The sequence below is a fragment of the Perca flavescens genome, chromosome 18, assembly GCF_004354835.1.
Source record: "Perca flavescens isolate YP-PL-M2 chromosome 18, PFLA_1.0, whole genome shotgun sequence".
In the NCBI taxonomy this organism is placed as follows: Eukaryota; Metazoa; Chordata; class Actinopteri; order Perciformes; family Percidae; genus Perca; species Perca flavescens.
This window is the reverse complement of record NC_041348.1, coordinates 26,627,375-26,649,419: the sequence shown is the minus strand read 5'-3', so window position 1 is coordinate 26,649,419 and position 22,045 is coordinate 26,627,375. Positions and strand designations below refer to the sequence as shown.

Sequence of the window (22,045 nt, the reverse complement as noted above, 5' to 3'; positions counted from 1 at the left end):
TTGTTGTTATTTCATTCCCTGTTTGTATGTTTCCCTGTTGTTTGTTTTTCGTGGTCATGTGTTACCTGTCTTCTTTCTGTGTTCTCGGTTTTCACCAGCTTTTTAAAATTTTTTTTTTTATTAAATTCTTTTATACCAACTGCTGCCCTTTCCTCGCCTCATTCTGCATTTGGGTCCAAATCTGAACCAGCCGTGACAAGGTATAAACGTGAAGTTGCACACGTCCTACCTCTTCATTGGCTGCGTTGAGTTTGGAGGACAGCTCGTCTCTCAGCTCGTCCAGCTGCTGCCTGAGAATCGTCTTCTGCTCCTCCAGCGAGAGGCGCTCACTCTCAAACTGCTGCTCCAGCTCCTGTGAGGAAAAAAAACAAACAACCAGAAACACACATCTTTTAAAACCAGTGAGCAATAAAGGGCAAAAAGAATCAACGAGGAACATAAGTGGAAAATCCTCTGTGCTTGGCTCCGTAAATCACATGCAGATGAAACAGATCATGTACCTGACCAGTGAAGATGTTCATGTTTCATTGGAAGCCAGGTGACATTATATTTAGTATTCTCAGTTATCAACATGTTGCGAGCATGGCTTAAACAGGAAGTGGATGTGTTGGACCAGAGTAGCCGCCCGCAAGGGACGTTCTAACCTAAAGCGAATGCACCCTCAACGGGGCAGGGATCATTTCGTTGGTCAACACTACACCTGGCATTGTATTGGTTGGTGGATTTTGACAAGGTTGTAACACAAAAACTTTGAGAGCGCGGGAGAAATCCGAGAGGAGAAGATTTGCAGAAGCAGAGCAAATCTAAGCGCGAGCAAGGGCTATTTGAATGTGAGAGCAAGGTTTTGAGTGAAATAATTACAAAATCTGAATGTGAAATCAATGATAAATGATCTCAAATTGAAAGAACGCGCTCTTGAATAAAGATAAGAATAAAACTCCATATGTTGGAGGCTCAGTCTGACGTACTTATTTTCAGAATGGACATCAATTCCAGTGTCCAGTCCTTAGGTTTGTTGAAGATTTGGGTGCGCGTATTTGGTGGGGGATTAACACTTCTTCCCTTCAGAAAATGTGACATTTTTCATTGGAATCGGCAATTTCACATCATTCCGATAATTATTAATTTCATGTCTGTGTCTAAAACATTGGAAAAGCTTGAGCAGATAATAAATAATGAACACTCGGCAAGCTTAAAGACAAAACTTGATAAAGAAGTCCACTGGGGACCAACTACAATCTTAAAATCTGAGAAAAGTCCTTCAGTTAGATTCATTCGGCTTAGGTGGTGGCCAAAACAGTTTGTGTGATGCACCTAAACCTTATAATGGCAGGGAAAACGCTGAACTCTTGACAAACACAACTCAAATTCTTCATGTATGTGCAGTATTTTGCTCAGATGTGGTGCAAATCCAGAACTTGCCTTCCTCGCTCCTATTTGTTTGGCTCTCACTGCATTCGTCTGTGCAAAATGTCTAAAAATACTTTAAACTATTTCGATGTCCTTGACAGAGAAGACAGGGAAAGAGCTCCATCGTTGTAACCATAATAAAGCTTAATATGCATGCTGATGAATGGGAAACGATTTCTGTTATAGCGTGCAATGATTGCTACTTTCCAAGGACAATTAGAGCGGAGGGAAATTGCTGTAATGTCAAATGAAGTTTGCCACTATTATTCATTACAAAGGAGGATGGAGTTTGTAATGCCCGTAAGAAGCATTCAGTGCATTGACTACTGTGACACAGTGAATAGAACATAACAGAAATGTATCTGAATGGAAGAAAATCACAGTAATTCATGTGTAATGCTTAATGAAATCTTGTATTTCCCCAGCCACAGAGTGGAGGACGATTCTCTGTTGGCATTGTAATAACTTTGAGAAATGATTACTGACTGACACAAATATGCATCTGTGAACAGTTTGGTATAATTTGGTGTAAAGAATCACAGATTGGCCTCAAAATGATCCAGAGTTTGCAAATGCCACCTGTTCAAAGACTTCCACGTCAGTCCACTCCTGTTTTTCTCTACCGACCAGCTCCTTGTTGTTGCTTGCAATAGTTCCAACACTCTTATGCAACCCTAAAAAAGCCAAGAGTGAGGCCAGTACCTGCCCAGCACCAGGCTAAAATGAAATCCCAAGCTGCATCAAGATCTGTCCGGTCTACTGTTCGTCAGAAGCCTTCTTCTCCCACAAGTCCTCACAAAGGCTTTACCAGAGACTATTCCTTGCTTGTGAATCTAATGGTGAAATGGGTTTCATGCAGAAACCGGGCTAACTTCCATTTTTACATGTTGCTTAGTTTCGTCTAGGGACGATTACCAAATTACTGCTTTGCTTTAGCTGCGGCGCTAACTATTTGCTAGTAAATGGATTGCATCTATATTAGTGGTGGGCGGATCGATCCATATATCGATAATATCGATACCAACGTTGGTATTGAGATTGATACTTGGCGACCTGGCAGTAAGTGCTGCTCCTGTCACAGCGCAGAGCAGGCACAATTTGCTCGTCCTCCCCCCTCTTGTGATTTGATGTTGTACCGTCACGTGACTCAGCGGCGCCAGGCAAACAAGCAAGCAACCAGCCAGGCCTGGCATCGGCCAGCAGCAAACACACACACACAAGCAGGACAGAGACGGAGCAGAAGAATGGCAGAGAGGAAGAGGAACGCTGTGTGGCTATATTTTCAGGCCAAAAATGAAACAACGGCAAGCTGTATAATTTATAAAAAGGCTGTAAGATACAGTGTTAACACAACACCCAAGTCATACAAGCATATGGACATATTCTGTCCTGGGTTTTAATTTATTAATAATCCAAAGGAAAAATCCCCAAAACACTTAAAGGTCATGAAAATTCAATCAGATTTAGCAATTCGATGATGAATCCACCTTAATTATTAAAAAGTAGCGGTATTGTATTGATATCGGCGATACTGTCTCTGTATTTAATTGGTATCAGATCGATACCAAATTTTGCAGTATCGCACACCACTAATCTATATAGCCCTAGTCTAGTCTTAGCGACCACTAAGGGGGCTTTCACACCTGAAAGTCCGAACCAAGGTCCGGACCAATGTTCATGTTTTTGCATTTGATCCGGTAAGTTTTGGTTTCACATTGCAGTTACGCAAGTGCACTAAAGAACTATACGTGACAAAACTACGTCCTGTCGTCATGACATACGTGAGCTGCGTGTCCGGCCTTCCCCGTCCTCTCATATCCTCTCTCTGTGTCGGAGTTTTTCCAACTGACTGCTGCTCTCCCCCGTGCTTGTTTTGTTACCGTTGTTGAGAAGCAAGACACGGGAACTTTATTGGGGGTTTGAGGAGCTGCAACATTTATTCAGAGACAAACTGAAACCTACGCTGTACATTTACTACTACTTAACAAGTAAACTGCTAATATATTCTCTGCTCTGATAGCCGACAGCTGTCTGCTCTGAGCACTGGGCTATTTCTTAAAGGAGCTTCCCTGGTCTCATAACACGAAGATAGCCTGCCAGAGCTTCCTGTATTTGGTCTGAAAGTCCGAACCATCCAAAAAAAGCTTTCACGCATGGTTCAGCTTGATTCGGACCGAGACTACCTCTTTTGGTCAGACCAAATTTTGGCCGTTTGGTACGGACCGCGGTCCGGGGGAGGTTTCACACCAGGAATTTTGGTTCGGATCAAACTGAAAAGTCCGAAATTCCGGACCAAACGAGGAAGGTGTGAAATCCCCCCCTGAAACCGCTTTACACACTTCAGGTACCATTCACACACACACATTCATACGCTGGTGGAACAGCCAACCTTCCCAATGGTAGACAAGCGCTCTACCTCCTGAATCATGGTTTTGGCCCTTTGGGGCAGCAGAACAAACATTAAATACAACACTGATGATGGTTAATACATTAGCAGACAAATGCCTATTTACACATCGGACAGAAACAAAGATTGTTTCGATCCGTCTATTTACCCTGCATTTAGCTCTAGTCTCTTTAGCTTGCTAAATGCTAGTTGCTATCGGCTGTTTGGTGTTTATGAGAGGTTTTTGTTGTGGCATTGTGCTACAATGCTTCATAGAGCTGAGGGGAACTGTAGAGCTAGGTCATAATTATCTGTGGGTGTGTCCCTACAAGCAGCTTCTTTCATATTACAGTCCCTCCAGAAGAATGCAATTATGCAGGGCTTGCATGATTTTATAATCTCCGCATTTTTGTTGCAAAAAAGTCCCATATATCTTAGCAGAAAGTTAAAAAATGTTGCGTTTATTTCACACAAGAGCAGCCATTTTCCCCTGTTGCCATGGGAACATTATGAAGTGACGTAATTACGCGACATGAACATCATTGAAAAGCAGGGTGTTGGGGGGGAATCACTTCTTTTTCTCTTTTTCATCAAACCGCAGTTTTTGCAAGTCCCCGCAATTTCATTGCATAAAATTGCATAAATATCATATAGCATATTCCATTGCTTTTTTTAAGAAAACGTGCCGCATAATCAAGGATTTTTGCCCGCAACAATCACAAAAAAACTCGAAAAAATATTTATTATTAGTACAGCTTTAAACACTTTGTCCTGCATTTTCCAGTATCATTTAAGACTATAAAGCAGTAAGGAAAGTACCACAGAACTATTTCAATCAAAAGCTGTACTTTAGTTGAAGTAGATTTAGTTGAAAAAAGACAATGCAATCATTTTTGTTATGTCAGCTAATGGCTAAGATGATATTAATACTTATTAAGTGAATTACTTAACTACAGTGAGACGCTGACACTGTATTATTGCAGGTGTACTTTGACATAAAAAGCAATTTCAATGCACCCCATCAGGTACCCAAATCCCAACCATGAAATACAACAATCATTAAGAAAAAAATCTATAAATACATCATATTTTCAACGTGAACAATTCAATTGGTGGAAATCTTTATTGATGCGTAAGGTGACTTCCATCAGTCAGCTAGTATGAAGGACACAACAGAAGGAATCTTCTCCCCAATTGGTCGATTCCGAAACCCACAAAGTTGGATGGGGGAGGAATCTAATATGACACACATCAGGATTCCTGTCATACTATGCCGCTCGATATGGAGGGCGAGACCGAGGTACTCCAAACCTATTCATTTGAATTCCAAACCCAGCCTTCTCACAGACAACTCTCTCTCTCTTATAATTTGATGTGATGAAAGAATGGAGGTGATGAAAGAAAAGGTGATTAACTAGACGTGATGAAACGTGGATCAGACGGAAGAATGAAAAATGACGGAGGGGTGAAGAGGCATTTCTTCTTTCTTTCTCGCGTTTCTGCCCCCATGATTTTGGAGAAAATCTGGCGCGAGGGAATGAGAAGTGAATGAATGCTGCCTGCTCCCTGTCACTCATTCAATCTGGACATTTCTGCACCGAGACTGGCAGCATAATCATGAACAGGAGTGGCGAATTGGTGCGCATATCAGAACACAGCAGGAGGAAATAACAGGCCATGAAAATCACACAAGCCCAGAGAGTCTGCATATGGAATGCATATAAACTAAGTATGGAAATGCATAACGCTCTTCTTTTAATGGAGCTGTCAGCTCTGGTCGGGTTTACTGTGGAATATCATTTAAAACACGTCCTCATTATGCAACTTTGATGCAAGAGAATATTTGATCACTTGCCTCCACATGGTTGTGTGTGACTGGAATAAAAGGGCCCTGTGGAGATTGGGCATCATAACGAGGCTGGTGGAGCTGCGTGCCTCGGCTGCAGTCAAATTAGAGTCCGTGGGCCTTCGCACCAAGAAAAGTGATCCGGCGATTTGCCGCAGGGTTGCGCGGCAGAGGTGGGTGTCACTGAAGTATACTTTATATTTCACAATTATTGTTTTCCGTCAGATCAATTATAGATTTCGACCTTTACGACCGCACTTGAACGCACCTTATTTCACAGGGGGAGAGAGAGAGAGAAAGAAAAGAGACGAGCGAGAATTAGCGAGTGCTTTGTTGTTGCAGGAAACTTTCAGCTATTACACAAACAGTGTGTTCAGTGGAATTATAGTCAGGATTAACAGCATGTACATCGGATATCATTTCCTTGTCTTTGTACTTGTACTCTGCACAATGAATATAAAGTTGAATCTAATCTAATTTATAAGGTGTCACCAAGTCACCAGTATCCTTTATCAATCCCACATTGATTGTCTTAATATCTGTAACAGAGTTAATGCTTTTGAGGTTGTGGCTCTTAAACGTTGGAACTCTCTTTCCTTTTGGACTTAATTCAAGATCTGTGGACACCTTTAGTAAATTTTTGTGTGTAATTTAATATAGTATATAATTAAAATATTTCTATTTTAATTTCGTATATTCATGGCATTTTTACTCTTCTTCAATCTGTATTTTTTATTTAGAAGTACTTTGCGTTCTTTATATACACAATTTACATTTAATTTTCATATTAATCTATGCAATCAAAATGCAGCATCTGACTGTGCCAACACAGCATCTACCAGACTTGCCCTAATAATATTGTAAGAGCCAGTTAAGCACATATTTGTATTTAGTAAATTGGTTATAATTGTTCAAGAGCGTTTTAGTGTGTATGTGTGCGCAACTTAAGTTGTTTATGCTAATCCAACACAAAGAACTCCAGCCTCGAAAATGACCACAGAGTCGAACCAACGCCTCTCTGACACTGTGCTAACAACTGCAGATTTATGCATTTGAACCGTTTCTGTTCTGCACAATCTGGAGGTTGCCTTGTGCATTTTCAGGAATCGTCTCTCTTTATAAAATTTTGTTTTCTAGGTTGTCAGGTTCATGTTCAAAAAACGAAGTTGAAATGTTCAAGATCACAGGAGTAATAATGTTTTCTTTGAAGTACCTTCAAGAGAAATTCACATAGCTCATAAACCTGCTTCTGCTGATCTCACTGCAGCTGAGCAGGAAGGAATGGACCTCCCTGGTTCCCAAACAGAAACTCTCATGTTCTTCGCAAGGAGTAAAAATACATACCATAGAATATGCAGTGGACAAGCAGCATAAAAGCGCCTTCTAAGAAGTGGGTGTATACTGTATGTATGAGCTTAAGCCCTGTTAGGGTCGCCACACACTGTGCTAAGTAAGTAGCAGTGAAATATTTATGCTGCAAGTTTTAGAAACACACGCACGCACACACACACACACACACACACACACACACACACACACACACACACACACACACACACACACACACACACACACACACACACACACACACACACACACACACACACACTTTAACAATTTATTTAAGTCCACTCAAAGGAAATAATTTACAGGGACATACATATTTTAGATGCAGTTAAATACGTATACAAAATCATGGGCCATTGGCATACATCGGGCCTTCGTAATATTAACAATATCCCTCCGTACACACACACACACACACACACACACACACACACACACACACACACACACACACACACACACACACACACACACACACACACACACACACACACACACACACAAGTTGGCTGCAAGACTCACATCCCTCAGCCAAAGCTGAAATCCATCTCTTTCACCATCACCATCATTTTGTCCTAATTTTGATTACTTTACTCACTTCATACAGTTTTATGTGGAGTAAATGTCATCAGCGTACAAGCAGGACTATGAATTTCAATGTAAGGGTCGTGCACCCATTTAAATGTTAAAACTCCCACACCTTTTCCAGACCTTCATTTCCTGATGTGTTTGAAAGATTTTGGTGCTCAACATAATAAGTCACATAGTCATTTTTGGCTGTAAAAAAAAAAAAATTAAAGTGACAAATATCAAACTATGTGGTGTAAAAATGTCCTAAACACACAGAAATGCAAAAATGTTCTAAGATCTGAAAATGAACTCTTTGAATGTGCATTTCCACGCCTTTTCACATGTGTAGGTGGTGTGTTAATCTAATTAGTACTTCATTGTCTCCTGTCCAACAGCACAATAAATCAGCTATGTGCCTTTGTGTGTGAATAGGAGAAGCAGCAGTTTTAGAATTGTCCAAAAATAGCACATGGGGGCATCTTATCACCTGTGTGAGTCATCAGGCAGGCTTGTGAATAGTTTCCACATGAGGTTCCCATCGTCTGCCACATCTCCGAACTTTGTTTTCATTCAGAATCGATTTCTATGTGTCTTTATTTTTTAAATCTCTTTTACAACATTGCATTACTGACAGAACCTCATGCAGGTTACCCGCATTTCAACCAGTCCATGTTATGTGAGCTCAGAGGTGTTCTAAATGACATTTATATGAGATAAATATGAATGTGCTCCCACGTCAGTAGGCTGCATTTCCTCCCTCGCCAGCTTCTTAGTCACCGTTATGTATTGTATTCTATAGACAACCTAAACAAACTGCACATTTTCTGCAGGTATCTGAGCTCGTCAATTTGTTACGCCTACGTGTGATGTTTTATTAATATTCATATCCGCCGTGCAGAGGGATTACGAATCCCAAATCTTTATTCAGTATGTATAAGGGGCTGTCTTCTCACTGAGTCATTCTTTGGAAATTGTCACTGGTTTTGCTCCTGTTGGCATAACATTAAAGGAAGCATCAGCTTCACTGACTCACATTTTTTCCTGCACTGAAGAGCTGATCAATAATTTTTTTAAAGTAACAGCTCCAAGATATTTTTGCAGTAAAGATAAAACAAAGTTTTATCAAAAAGCACACTCAGCTATTGAACAGGAAGTGCAAGATAGGGGGCCAATAAACTACAAAATAACTTCTTGGTTCCATATGTCTTCTATAAAAAAAAAAAAAAAAAAAGCCATAACCCAAGGGTCCTTTTAAATGTAATGGATCCTGTCGGTCCAGTCATTAAATCCAAGCACTCCCTGAAAAATGGTGTCTTGGTCTGTCTTCCTCCTAGTTTAGCAGAAATAAAATTATATCAAATCATAATCGTGCCCATTGGATATCTAAGTTCCCATTTCAAACACAGTTTTAGGGAAGACCTGTCTAGCTCCTATCACCCTTATGTTAACAGCTAATAAATTCGGAGAGAAACAAGATCCAGTTATCCGTGGTAAATAAATAGTATGGCCACTGTCGCTAATGATGGCGGTGAAAAGCCTTTTTATTAACATATTTACATCTGCAGTTATAACGGCACCTTTAGCTGATATAATATGCTGTTTTGCCTTATTCATTACCAGAATCTAGCTTTTTCCTTAAAACCAGAGAGACATATGACTCAATTTCTTTGCATATTAGCATTTACAGTCAAGGCTACCAACTGAAAACTGTTGTTTTTTTTTACAGATGGTGAAAAAGGTAATCGGAGGTGTTTCAGAATAAATATATACAGTATCTCACAAAAGTGAGTACACCCCTCACATTTTAGTAAATATTTCATTATATCTTTTAATGGGACAACACTGAAGAAATTACACTTTGCTACAATGTAAAGTATTAAGTGTACTGCTTGTATAACAGTGTAAATGTATATTGTACATTTGCATGGGGTACTTTCCATAAAATCAATTCTGAATGCAAATCAAACCAGCTATTAGGTTAACCAACATAAAACCATGCCAATCTCTAGGTATGGTAAAGGGTATGTGATGATGTGGGGGGGCTATTTTAATTCCAAAGGCCAAGGGAACTTTATCACGATGCATAGTATCCTGGATCCATGAAATAACTGGCATTTAAAAATAAACATCTGCCTGCCTCTATGGGAATTTAACATAGGGGTGTACTCACTTTTTTTGCCAGCGGTTTAGACATTAATGGCTGTGTGTTGAGTTATTTTGGGGGGACAGCACATTTACACTGTTATACAAGCTATGCACTTAATACTTTACATTGTAGCAAAGTGTAATTTCTTCAGTGTTGTCCCATTAAAAGATATAATGAAATATTTACTAAAATGAGAGGGGTGTACTCACTTTTGTGAGATACTGTAACATATGGACATTATCTGTAGTTCAAAGCCAAAAATGTCCCCATTTCCTTCAATAACTGTATTCATATCAAGACAGAAACGCTTCTGGAACAACATTTAGACACTACAAATCTACAATTTAAGTAGAGTCTCAAGGAACCGAGAGCTCATGGCTTCCTTCCAGCTCTTGTAACAGATTGTACAGTCAGTGAACAATGTGGAGTGGGCTCAGAGGTTAGGCAGGCGTGCGACCGGTTACCCGCTGAAATCCCTCAACCAGCTGGCAGAGTGTCTGTTGAGAAGTAAATGAGTGCTGCTGTATCTTCTCTGACTATGGTTATACTTTATAAACTGTATTTTTGGATGGAAGTAATAATACATTTAAAAGGTCCCATGGCATGAAAATTTCACTTTATGAGGTTTTTTTTAACATTAATATGCGTTCCCCCAGCCTGCCTATGGTCTCCCAGTGGCTAGAAATGGCGATAGGTTTAAACCGAGCCCTGGGCATCCTGCTCTGCCTTTGAGAAAATGAAAGCTCAGATGGGCCGATCTGGAATCTTCTCCTTATGAGGTCATAAGGAGCAAGGTTACCTCCCCTTTCTCTGCTTTGCCCGCCCAGAGAATTTGGCCCACCCATGAGAGAGAGAGACATCATGGCTTTCAAACAAGCGAAGTGGCAGTTGGTCAAGGCCACACCCCCACCCTCCACCTTGCCCCCCCCGCCTCCTCCTCAATAGCTACAGACACAGAAATTGCACATACTAAGGAAAGCTCATTGCGGGACTGGCTCTAGTGGCTGTAATTTCAGGAAAGAGACTTCAGATACAGTATTAGGGGACCACTAAGGTCTATATAAAAGAGACTTCAGATACAGTATTAGGGGACCACTAAGGTCTATATAAAAGAGACTTCAGATACAGTATTAGGGGACCACTAAGGTCTATATAAAAGAGACTTCAGATACAGTATTAGGGGACCACTAAGGTCTATATAAAAGAGACTTCAGATACAGTATTAGGAGACCACTAAGGTCTATATAAAAGAGACTTCAGATACAGTATTAGGGGACCACTAAGGTCTATATAAAAGAGACTTCAGATACAGTATTAGGGGACCACTAAGGTCTATATAAAAGAGACTTCAGATACAGTATTAGGAGACCACTAAGGTCTATAGAAAAGCATCTAAAGAGCACCATGTCATGGGACCTTTAATTTGTCAGAATTCAAGATGTACTGTATACTTTGTTTATCTGAACTTTTGTACTCCGTTGATTTTTTTACTGTAAAACTTTTGACGAGAAAGGAGACCGATGTATATATGCATTTTGGACTATGCCTTGTTTATGTTAATATATTGTTACCCCCAACACTTAAAGAGTTTTCATTCAAAGACCAATTAAAACTCTGCCACAAACAAATTAATTGTATTTATAGGGATGGGTTAGTCTGGGTAAACCCTGACGAACTTCCGACAAATTTGAGATTTGCTTTGAAAGTCAGTCTGGCCAAGAGCCCATTCAAACCCATTTCCAATGTCCCCAAAATTGAGGCCCCAATCACAACCGCAGAGGCGGGCTTTACACCAATCACAACCGTTGAAGCGGGCTTTACGAGACTACGATGGCGCAGCGACGGCGAGCAGCTTTTTGTTTACATTCAACATGACGGCTACCGAAGTGCAGCGTCAGCCAGATCGTTGGTCTGATTGGTTGAAGGACTATCCAATGGCGCCCAGAGGCATTTGAGCGACGTCCGTTGGTGACGCCCTTTTGGAAATTAACTGTCAATGAACCTTTCCCAGACCCACTCTCGGTTACAACTGAGAAGGGTCTGGTATCAACCAGGCTAGGGATGGGTACCAATGTCCAGTGTCAGGGTCAATATACTGTACCTCCACACACACACACACACACACACACACACACACACACACACACACACACACACACAATATGACTGTGGTTAGCGGTATGGTGTTGATCAAACTAAAACATATGCAGACACCACAGGATGTCTGTCATCTATAATCACCACTCATTCATTAACAGGTACTGTGTAACATCAACAGACTGAAGTGTGACAGGTCCAAATTTTTTTGGCAGGCGACAACTCCAGAATGCAGAGAGACTGAGAGAGAGACAGCTTGTATTTTCAACATCTCATTCCTGAGTATCGTACATATTGGACAACAGGAATAGTGGAAACTGTGAAATTACAAAAGGTGTTTATCAATGTGTTACTACTTGTATCCAATCACTAAGTAGTGAAACAAGTATTAAGATCCTTGACTTTAAGCTGCGCTACTCAATATTTTCATATTAACAATAAATGAAATGACTTAATGTAATGTGATAGCAGTTGCTCAATCTCATAGTGATGAATCCCACAAAGAATGTGTGCTGTTCCGCTCAGCTGTACGGAGCATTGAAACATCTTTCAGCTCATTGTTTGGTTTTACAGCCCTCTCTCTCTGTTTTCACTCTCACCGCTCTCATCTAGGCCTGCACGATAAATTGTTAAAAAATTGCCATCTCGATTCACCCCTGTTCGCGATTTAATTTTTAAATGACTTAGATTTTTTTTTTCTCTTGTTCAATTAATTTATTTAATTATGTTCAAGGAGTTCAGCTAGAGCCTGTATCAGAGCCATATTTAGTTCAATGTGTTATATGTCCCTGTTTTTGGTAGGCTACTGTAATTCAATGGTCAGTATGTACTTTATTTTCTTTATTCATTGAAGCCTCTATGTTTACAGGCTTGTGGTGATGTGCAATGTGCTATAGGTGCCAAAAAAAAATCTATGTTTGGTACAACCAATTAGTTTTTTCATGGTTCATGTGTGCAATAAACATTACACTTCGTGAGAAAAAAATCTTGCAGAGAATCGTGATATCAATTCTAAGCTAAAAAATCGTGATTCATATTGTTCCCCAAATCGTGCAGGCCTACTCTCATCAACTCTGTTTTCAGCCACAGCAGGCAGCAGTTTTCACCTGCAGTACACAGCCTGCTCAGCACCAAACTGCACATAGACATACAGTAGTTTGTGACTACCTGGTGAACATTGTGGAACATGTAGCAGCTTTCTTTTCTTTTTTTTTTAAGGAGTTAACAGAGATCAAAAACAGAGCTAAAAGGAGAGTAGATAGTGGACTTACAGTATATTCGACAAGTCTCCAAAAACACAACTCCAAATTAAGGCTAATGTTGCTCATTGTTTGCTGGTTGCATAAATAGGCAACTAATGAAACTAAGACTTTTGCAACAACAGCGGCAACAACTATAAAAGGTGATAATATGTCAAAGTTAAAGGCAGTGTGTTTTGCTGTCCCCAAGTTGCCACAAAAAACAATATTTTTTTCTTTAAATAAAAGTACCAATACAAGAATGTTACTTCTTTACTTAAGCAAGTAAATGAATGTAAGTCAATAATGAAATGTACTTAAAGTATCAGTACAAGGAGAGATGTCAATAATGTTGTATGTGGGCGAGATAAAGCTAACAGTAACTACTTTGTATATCGTTGGTTACTTAAATCTATACCATATAAAACATGTTTTATAAGATGATTACATTGCACATTATTTGATGCCATTTCCGTAGAAGCTGTACCGTAACTAGTGACTACAGCAATCAGATAAATGTAAAAGAGTAAAAGTATAAAGTTGATCAATATTACCAGAGACTGTTTAGAACCAAGACGCCCCAACTCACAGTTATTTCCTGTATCTGTGTCACGTTTCGCCACTGCCACGACAAATATTGGAGCCATTTTTCACAAGCCACATATCTCCAGAACATTCTGACACTAAAAGGGCATTTTTCAGACACACATGTATCAGGAGAAAACAAGCTTTGTTCGAGACCTGTTTCTGTCTCAGCAACAAACTCTCGCGAGATCTGGCAACACAGATAAGCTAAGGTCAACTAACGTTCGCGAAACACCCTGACAAAAAAATGTCATAATGCTAAATATGGCTTTTAGCTGTGTTAATATCTAATGTTAGCAAAATAAAATATCAATAAATAATGCAAATAGGAGACAGGAAGTGTATACCGTTTCATACCATTGGTGCAGTGTGCAATGCGCTATCTTTAGTTATAGAGAATGTTTGATATTACCTATTGTACTAAATGTACTTTGTTACTTTCTACCTCTGTTGTCCATAAAGAGAGTAATACTTCTAAATCACTGGGGGAAACAAGCATCCCAAGAACACCATCTTTATATCTTGAGAGGAGTCCTGAGCTTGATGATGCTGGATCAATTAAAAACATACAGCTGTTTGTTTCCCTCCAGCTTTGAGCAATAAACGCTGATTACACAAAGACGCAGCGATCTGAAAATTAATCTTGTGGATTTTTGTTGATTGTGCCCGGCGAGCTCACCATCTGATGCACCCTCTGTCAGACGTATTATTATTTTCTTTCCATGGGTTCTTTTGTTTGCATTAAATAATGAATGACAGTCCATCACATTAGAGATAAACAACACAGATGCAGAGTTATCCATGAAAGGCAAACGTCAGACTGTAACGTGAATGGCGTAGGTGGATAGAGCTAGCAGTTAGCCAGTTAGCTCAAAGAGTCGACAAACAACTGAACGGAGATTCTACGCTGACACTTTACTCTACAACATCGACCATACAATGCCAGGTCTCCATGGTGCTATATTTACATATCATACATGAGCAGTAGTACATATAGCATAACCTACACCAACTCGTTAGTGAAATCTCTTTTGATATGTGTCGGCAGAGAAAGTTTAGACCCTAGACACTAGGGCTGAGCGATTTAAAGAAAAAAATCTAATTGCAATTTTCCTGTCAGATTTTACTATTACGATTCGATTTGCGATTATTATTTTTTAAAGTTTAGCTAAAGTTCAATATTATCTGTGTAAAAGATAAAACATGTCATGGAACATTATAACATGAGACACCATCAAAACTGCTCTATATCTTCTCTATATCTATGCGAGGAACATAGATATGAATTTCCAGCGTCATATCACCTGCGTTCCAAGTGATATCTAACATTATTCCAGCATTTATCTTATTAAAAACATTTAAAAAAAGTAAATATAATAATAAAAAGAGGAATAAATAATGTTAAATTAAATGTTACACAAAACATTCAACTAAATATTGCACATTCGATTAATTGTGGCCTTCCCGATTAGCTAATCGCATTCTTTCAAATCGCGATTTCGATTTGAAAACGATTATTCGTTCAGCCCTACTGGACGCCCCAACTCAGAGTAGCTTCCTGTATCTTTGTCACGTGGGTTTCGCCAGGTCCTGAAGTGAACGTGAACACAGATAATGACCGATTCCTTCGCCCCATAATCACCAAAGTAAATATTGGACAAATTCTTCAAAATCCACATATCTTCAGAACAATCTAACCCTAAAATGGCATTTTTCAGGATAAAACTAACTTTGTTTGAGACCTGTTTCTGTCTCGGGACCAAACTCTTGTGAACACAGATAAGCTAACGTCATCTAACGTTCGTGAACGCCCTAACAAAACTAATCTCTGTGATGCTAAGGAGGGAAAAGACATATATTAAAGAGGGAAAAGACATATCTTTTCCCTGTGAAAATGTTAGCAAAAGAAAATATTAACAAATTATGCAAAAGAAATTTCAATCCATCCGCACAACGTTCACTACACTTTCAAAAGAGGCCACGCCCATTTAGCAGACAGGAAGTTTGTACCATTCCATACCATTGGTGCTGCTTGAAATGTGCCATCTTTGGCTATAAAGGATATTTGGTTAGACTTTTCTTGCAGGTATATACATAAGAGTGACATGACACCGTCATGAACGTGTCCTAAACATTATAAACAAGTCATAAACATTTATGACATAACACTTCTGTCATTAACTGTCATTCGGTTTTTGTCATGACAAGTTATGGTTATGGTTAGGGTTAGGGTTAATGTGTCATGACAGTGTCATGTGTTCATGACAGTGTCATGTCATTCTTATGTAGATATCTTCAAGTAAAGTGTTACCGGATCTTTGGTATCGGTCCGTCTGAGGAGAGAAGACTGCAGTGGCACATCTTCACACTAGTACATCGCCATAGTAACAGAGGGAGGCACCACCTTGTAGCGCTACTAAGCATTGCAGTTAGAAGTCTGGCTGTTACAAGCCCTGCATGCTGTATTGGTCCATCCTTGGAGGCCATGAGTATATGTTAATGTCTGTGTACTCACAGCCAGCATGCGGTTCTTGTCCTTCTCGGCGTTGTTGAGAGCGTTCTCCAGGGTCACTCTGTGTTTCTTGGCGACTTCTTCCAGAGCTCGAGCCTGGCTCTCCTTCAACTGGCTGGACTCCTCTTCGGATCGAGCTCGCACATTGTTCATCTCTTTGTCGTGGGACGACTTCTCATCTTGCAGGGTCTGACGAAAATCAGGATTATTTAACACGATTAGTCATTGACTTTTGTAAAGTTGTTGCAATTATTGAAGTCAAAAAAACAGTTAAATCAACAGTGAAAACACCTTGAACTGTCAAAGGTTCCCTTCATACTTTTCCCGTTTCAACTTTTTTTTTTTCCATTCAGAACACAAAATGAGAGTTTACCTGGACAGACAGACAGACAGACAGACAGAGACACACACACACACAGACAGACAGACAGACAGACAGACAGACACACACACACACACACACACACACACACACACACACACACACACACACACACAGTGTTCATTAAAGTGACAGCCAAAGAATCAATCCTGCATTCTCTCTGTTTCTCACCATATTCATATTTGTTATTCCTAAAGGACCAAACAAGCTGAAAACAGAACATTTTGTTCCAGAATCCATTTGGGATTATTGGTAAAAAGGTTATTAATTATGGAGCTATCAAGCCTATAATCAGTCATCAACATAACCCTACCAACAAAAACTCAAACAGATGCTGCAAATCTTTACAGCTGTGTCCTGAGATGGCACATTAACAATTCAATTTGATCATTGAGACTCATCGACCAACATGTACAGCTGCTTGCCATATAATAGACACAGTTTTCTCTTGTTGCCAAAACACTTTAAGCCATCCCCTACAGCCTGTCCTAAAACATGTATACTCTAATTGGCCTATACCAGTCATTTTAAAACGAGTGAGCATCTGCCAGATTATTGAATATATCAGACATTGGCAACAACATAAAAAAAACAACTTTAATTTCCCACCAGGGATCATATTGATGTGCACTAATCACTTGAAACCAGAGGGCTGTTTTGGAAATCTACCAAAAAATGTCCATCAAGCTGGTCAAACTGAGCAAGACTGCTGTGTTGTCATATGGCAACAAACCCAAAGGGGGGGATAATATGAACAACAGAGCATGACAACATCTTGGGAGGTTAATTTATCCTTTTGCAGAGAGAGGACAAGGGGGGAAAGCAAGATCAAAAAACATACAGTAGATGAGGAAAAGAATATGTTTTTTTTTTTTTTTTACAGATTATTTTTGGGGGCTTTTTTTCCCTTTATTTGTAGTGACAGTGGATATACAGGAAAAGGTGGGAGAGAGATGGGGGATGACACGCAGCAAAGGGCCGCAGGTCGGATTCAAACCCGGGCTGCTGCAAAGGCCTCAGCCTACATGGGGCGCACGCTCTCACTGGGTGAGCTAGAGGTCGCCCCCGGAAAAGAAAATGTTAATAAGAGACAAGGGAAAAGAAACACCTCCCGTTAATGTAATGACTTTCCCACAACGTTCTATGATTAAGTCAGAGCACTAACATTATCTGAAATGTTCTCTCTCTTCCAGCTTGCTAATATTGCTTATTTTACCAAAAATCACTCCTTAAGGCAAAGAAGTTGGAAAACACTTCACAGTGGAAAACCCACTTTGACATTACCAGAATTTACTAATTGTTTTTTTTATATATACTTAACGATTTTATGGTTAGAAAACACCCCAGCAACAGTGTTCTCACCAACAGCCAGATTACTGCAAGTAATACTAAAGTAGTATCAGAAATGAGTTGAGCACTGAGGGACATTGCTGCTGCTGTAACAGGAAGTTGCCTAAGTTTAAGTTGTGCGAGATCTTCGCTTATCCTCAGGAAGACATTCAAATTCACAGCAGCCTCGCTCTGTGGGCGAACACTCCCAGCTCCCAGAGGATTACACTGCACAAATGTCAGAGATAAAGGGATTGGAAAACACACATGAAGCAGCAACACTTGACATTTACCGTCAGCTGTGGTTGGTCTGCTGACTACACTGTTCCTTAAATAATTTGGCCTTTAAGCTTCTTTGTTTTTAAAAAGAGGAGCGTTTTCTTTTTTTTCCAAAGTTTATAAATGCAGTGATCGACAGGTTTGATCCTTTTAACAGTTTGATGAATGCATGTCCATTTTTGCTTCTTTTTGCTCATAATTTACAATTGATTGCGTAATTAAAGGTCCCATGGCATGAAAATGTCACTTTATGAGGTTTTTCAACATTACTGTGAGTTCCCCCAGCCTGCCTATGGTCCCCCAGTGGCTAGAAATGGTGATAGGTGTAAACCGAGCCCTGGGTATCCTGCTCTGCCTTTGAGAAAATGAAAGCTCAGATGGGCCGATCTGGAATCTTCTCCTTATGAGGTCATAAGGAGCAAGGTTACCTCCCCTTTCTCTGCTTTGCCCGCCCAGAGAATTTGGCCCACCCATGAGAGAGAGAGAGACATCATGGCTTTCAAAACGAGCTAAGTGGCAGTTGGTCAAGGCCGAATTTCGGGAAAGAGACTTCAGATACAGTATTAGGGGACTACTAAAGTCTATATAAAAGAGACTTCAGATACAGTATTAGGGGACCACTAAGGTCTATATAAAAGAGACTTCAGATACAGTATTAGGGGACCACTAAGGTCTATATAAAAGAGACTTCAGATACGGTATTAGGGGACCACTAAGGTCTATATAAAAGAGACTTCAGATACAGTATTAGGGGACCACTAAGGTCTATATAAAAGAGACTTCAGATACAGTATTAGGGGACCACTAAGGTCTATATAAAAGAGACTTCAGATACAGTATTAGGGGACCACTAAGGTCTATATAAAAGAGACTTCAGATACAGTATTAGGGGACCACTAAGGTCTATATAAAAGAGACTTCAGATACAGTATTAGGGGACCACTAAGGTCTATATAAAAGCATCCAAAAAGCAGAATGTCATGGGACCTTTAAGATTTATTAGAACTTTTCTGCAACAGAATGATTAAAAGAAGCTCTTGGGTTTCTGAAAGGTAAAGGAAGAAAGAAAAACTATTTGAATGCTTTCTATACAGCTATATGCTCATGCCTTAACATTTTGTGTTCTCCATAAAAGGCTTCCTGAAAGAAATCAATACAATTCAAGTCAAATTGTTCTTTTACATCTATAAAGATGTACTTTGGGCAAAACATCAGCCTCTCCAGAGAATTACTCTGTAAAGGAACAGAAATGTCAGGGTTGCAAAACTCAAATAAATAAGAAAAAAATGAAATACCAAATCGAATTGAAGAAATAAATCAGTTTTGAGGTAAGTAAGTATTAGAATTGCTTCATAGCTCCAACAAATGGCCTTTTACTTTTGGGTTTTTCTCTCCAAAAGGCTGAATTTTAAGGAGTTTTGAGGAGTTAAGGTCACAAGAGAAAGACAGCAAACACAAACTTACTACTCGAAACAACATCTTCTCATCTGACTGAAATCCTGATGTTCAAAAATGCGTGGAGACCAATGTTAATACATTTTGTGGTCTCTTGAACTACTAAAATGCATGCTAATCACTTGCTTGCGTTGTCTTGGTGGTATGAATTGACTTTGGTTTATTATACAAGGACCTTTCTCCAAAATATGAGCACAGAATATTTTAACTGTATTTGAAGAATGAAAAAAACAGGTCTTGAGCAAAGTCGACCAAAAAACTTCAGTCACAGCATCTTGATGTCTCATTGGTTATTCATAACAGTGTTATTCCAGTCTGAAGTGAATACAAATCACACACACGCACAAGTGCACGCATGCACGCACCCACCCACACACACACACACACCTTTTCCAGAGACAGGAGCTGTTGTTTCTGTCTTTCGTCCAGGGCTTGGCTCTGGCTCTGCAGGGACTCCCTTTCTTCTTCCATCCTCAGCACTTTGTCCTTCAGCCGGCTCCGCTCGTTGTCCAGGTCCCTGATGGCTGCTTCCTGGGTCATCTGGGTAGCCTGCAGGCTGCTTATCTGACCTATGGCAGGGCAGAGCCAGCAGATGAGTGAGCAGAATGCAAAGAGTAAAGCGATGTCATCTGCATATTGTCATTCTTGGACTGTTTTTTGTTGATCTTGCAACCAAAGCTAATAAACTGTTGTCAGCATTTTAAACTTGAACTCAGTCCTGACGATGTCATTTACCGTTGGTTGCTAGGTCAACGTCATGTTACGTTTTTGAGGGCAATCAAATACATTTTAGGGTTTAAGAGTTATTTCTGTATTTTGACTTAAAACAACCTCTACAGCTGCCTAAATCTCATTGCCATTTTTGTGGCTATTTTCATGTGACTATTTTTCATGAACGTAGTTAGCTAGGTAGCTATGCAGGAAGATGATGTCGACATTCTTAATCCCCCCTACGAAGCTCTGATTGATGTTGGTTGTAAACATCCACCCACAGTTGACGAGGCAACTTCCTGATTCAACTTTCACCTACTGTACTTGCTGCGGTCCAGCCCACACACTGTTACAGTATGACTGCTCTTGCCCTATCGCACGTTAATATAGCAATGTTGCCATGGTTCCAGATATCAACAATTACTTCAGTGACCAATTAAAAAACAATGGCCAACACTACAAAAATAAGACCCAAGTTGTAATTAACTGGAATTTTCCTTTAATACAAGTTACCACCAACACTTTCAAACAGAAAAAAAAACAAACACTGGTCCCTTTAAAACAGAGATCTTCAACAGGGGGTCTGGGACCCCTATGGGGTCCTCAGAGTTACTGCAGGGGGGCAAACTAAAATATATATATGTATATATATATTATTTTTAAGTTTCCAAGAGAATTTAAATATCTTAACATGAATCCAACATATTATTAGCAATATCATTAGCAAATATAAATCAGCTTCACAATTTGTGAAACCCAACAACAACAATTTACCAGTGGTGGAATGTAACTATGTACATTACTCAAGTACTGGACTTAAATACACTTTTGAGGTACTTGTATTGTACTCAAGTCTTTTCTTTTGATGCCACTTCCTACTTCTACACCAGTGTACAAAAGTGTTTTAGGTTAGCAACAGCAGTGTGTAACTGGTTAAAATAGAACTAAGTCATATGAAACGTGTGTGTTTCATATGGTAACAAAATATGTTTTTTATGAATTAGTGTATAGTTCTAATTAGTGTAAGGGTCTGAGGTGTTCTGCTAATTGGGTGTGTGGTTGGTTGTGCTAATTGCGTGTAGTATTCTGAAAAATAGTGCTTAAGCAATCGAAAAAAACTGTAATCTGACATCTTTAGTTACTAGATACTTTACAAATTAAGATATTTGCACACAAAACACATGTTGTTTATAAAATATGTTTTATTATAAATTTAACTACCCAATAATATATAGGGCTACAAGTCCAGCTGAAATGATTAGCTAATGAAACGCAGTTGATTGACTGAACGTTTCCAGTTTCCAAAATATGATGATCTTTCTGTATTGACTAGTTTTACTTTTAATACTTTTAGCACATTTTCCTGATGATCTTTAAATAGTTTTAGTTAAGTAAAAATTCCAATGCAGGACTAGTAACAGAGTATTTTTATAAGTGTGGTATTAGTACTTTTACTTAAGTAAAGGACCTGAATACTTCTCCCACCACTGCAATGTACCCAACATGAGAATACAAACACACATCTTAAACTGGGCGTAATTGATGTGAGAAGGGTTTCTTCTGCCTCAGAGGGACTGGGAATACCATTAGCTTGGAAATACAGCATTACGCCATTAAAGTGTTCCGGGCCATGATGCCTCAGACAAGATGAGAGAAGCTGTTATTGGATATGTTTGATGTGTTTGCACGACAAGCCCAGGAAGTGTCTTGTGGGTAGCGTGGGGTGAAAGTATTCACCAGCATTACGAAAAC

At 39.5% G+C, this 22,045-nt stretch overlaps 1 protein-coding gene across 2 annotated transcripts in view; it reads right to left on the bottom strand.

Moving 5' to 3' along the window:
* The window catches only part of fam184ab (family with sequence similarity 184 member Ab), a 179,314-nt gene that overhangs the window by 73,434 nt on the left and 83,835 nt on the right, over positions 1–22,045 (bottom strand). For both annotated transcript variants that reach the window (XM_028604891.1, XM_028604892.1), the window contains exons 8-10: positions 19,970–20,151; positions 16,141–16,326; positions 230–352 (exon numbers count right to left, since the gene is read on the bottom strand). In XM_028604891.1, coding sequence (XP_028460692.1) covers positions 230–352; positions 16,141–16,326; positions 19,970–20,151 — 491 coding nt within the window. The remainder of the gene's footprint in view (positions 1–229; positions 353–16,140; positions 16,327–19,969; positions 20,152–22,045) is intronic.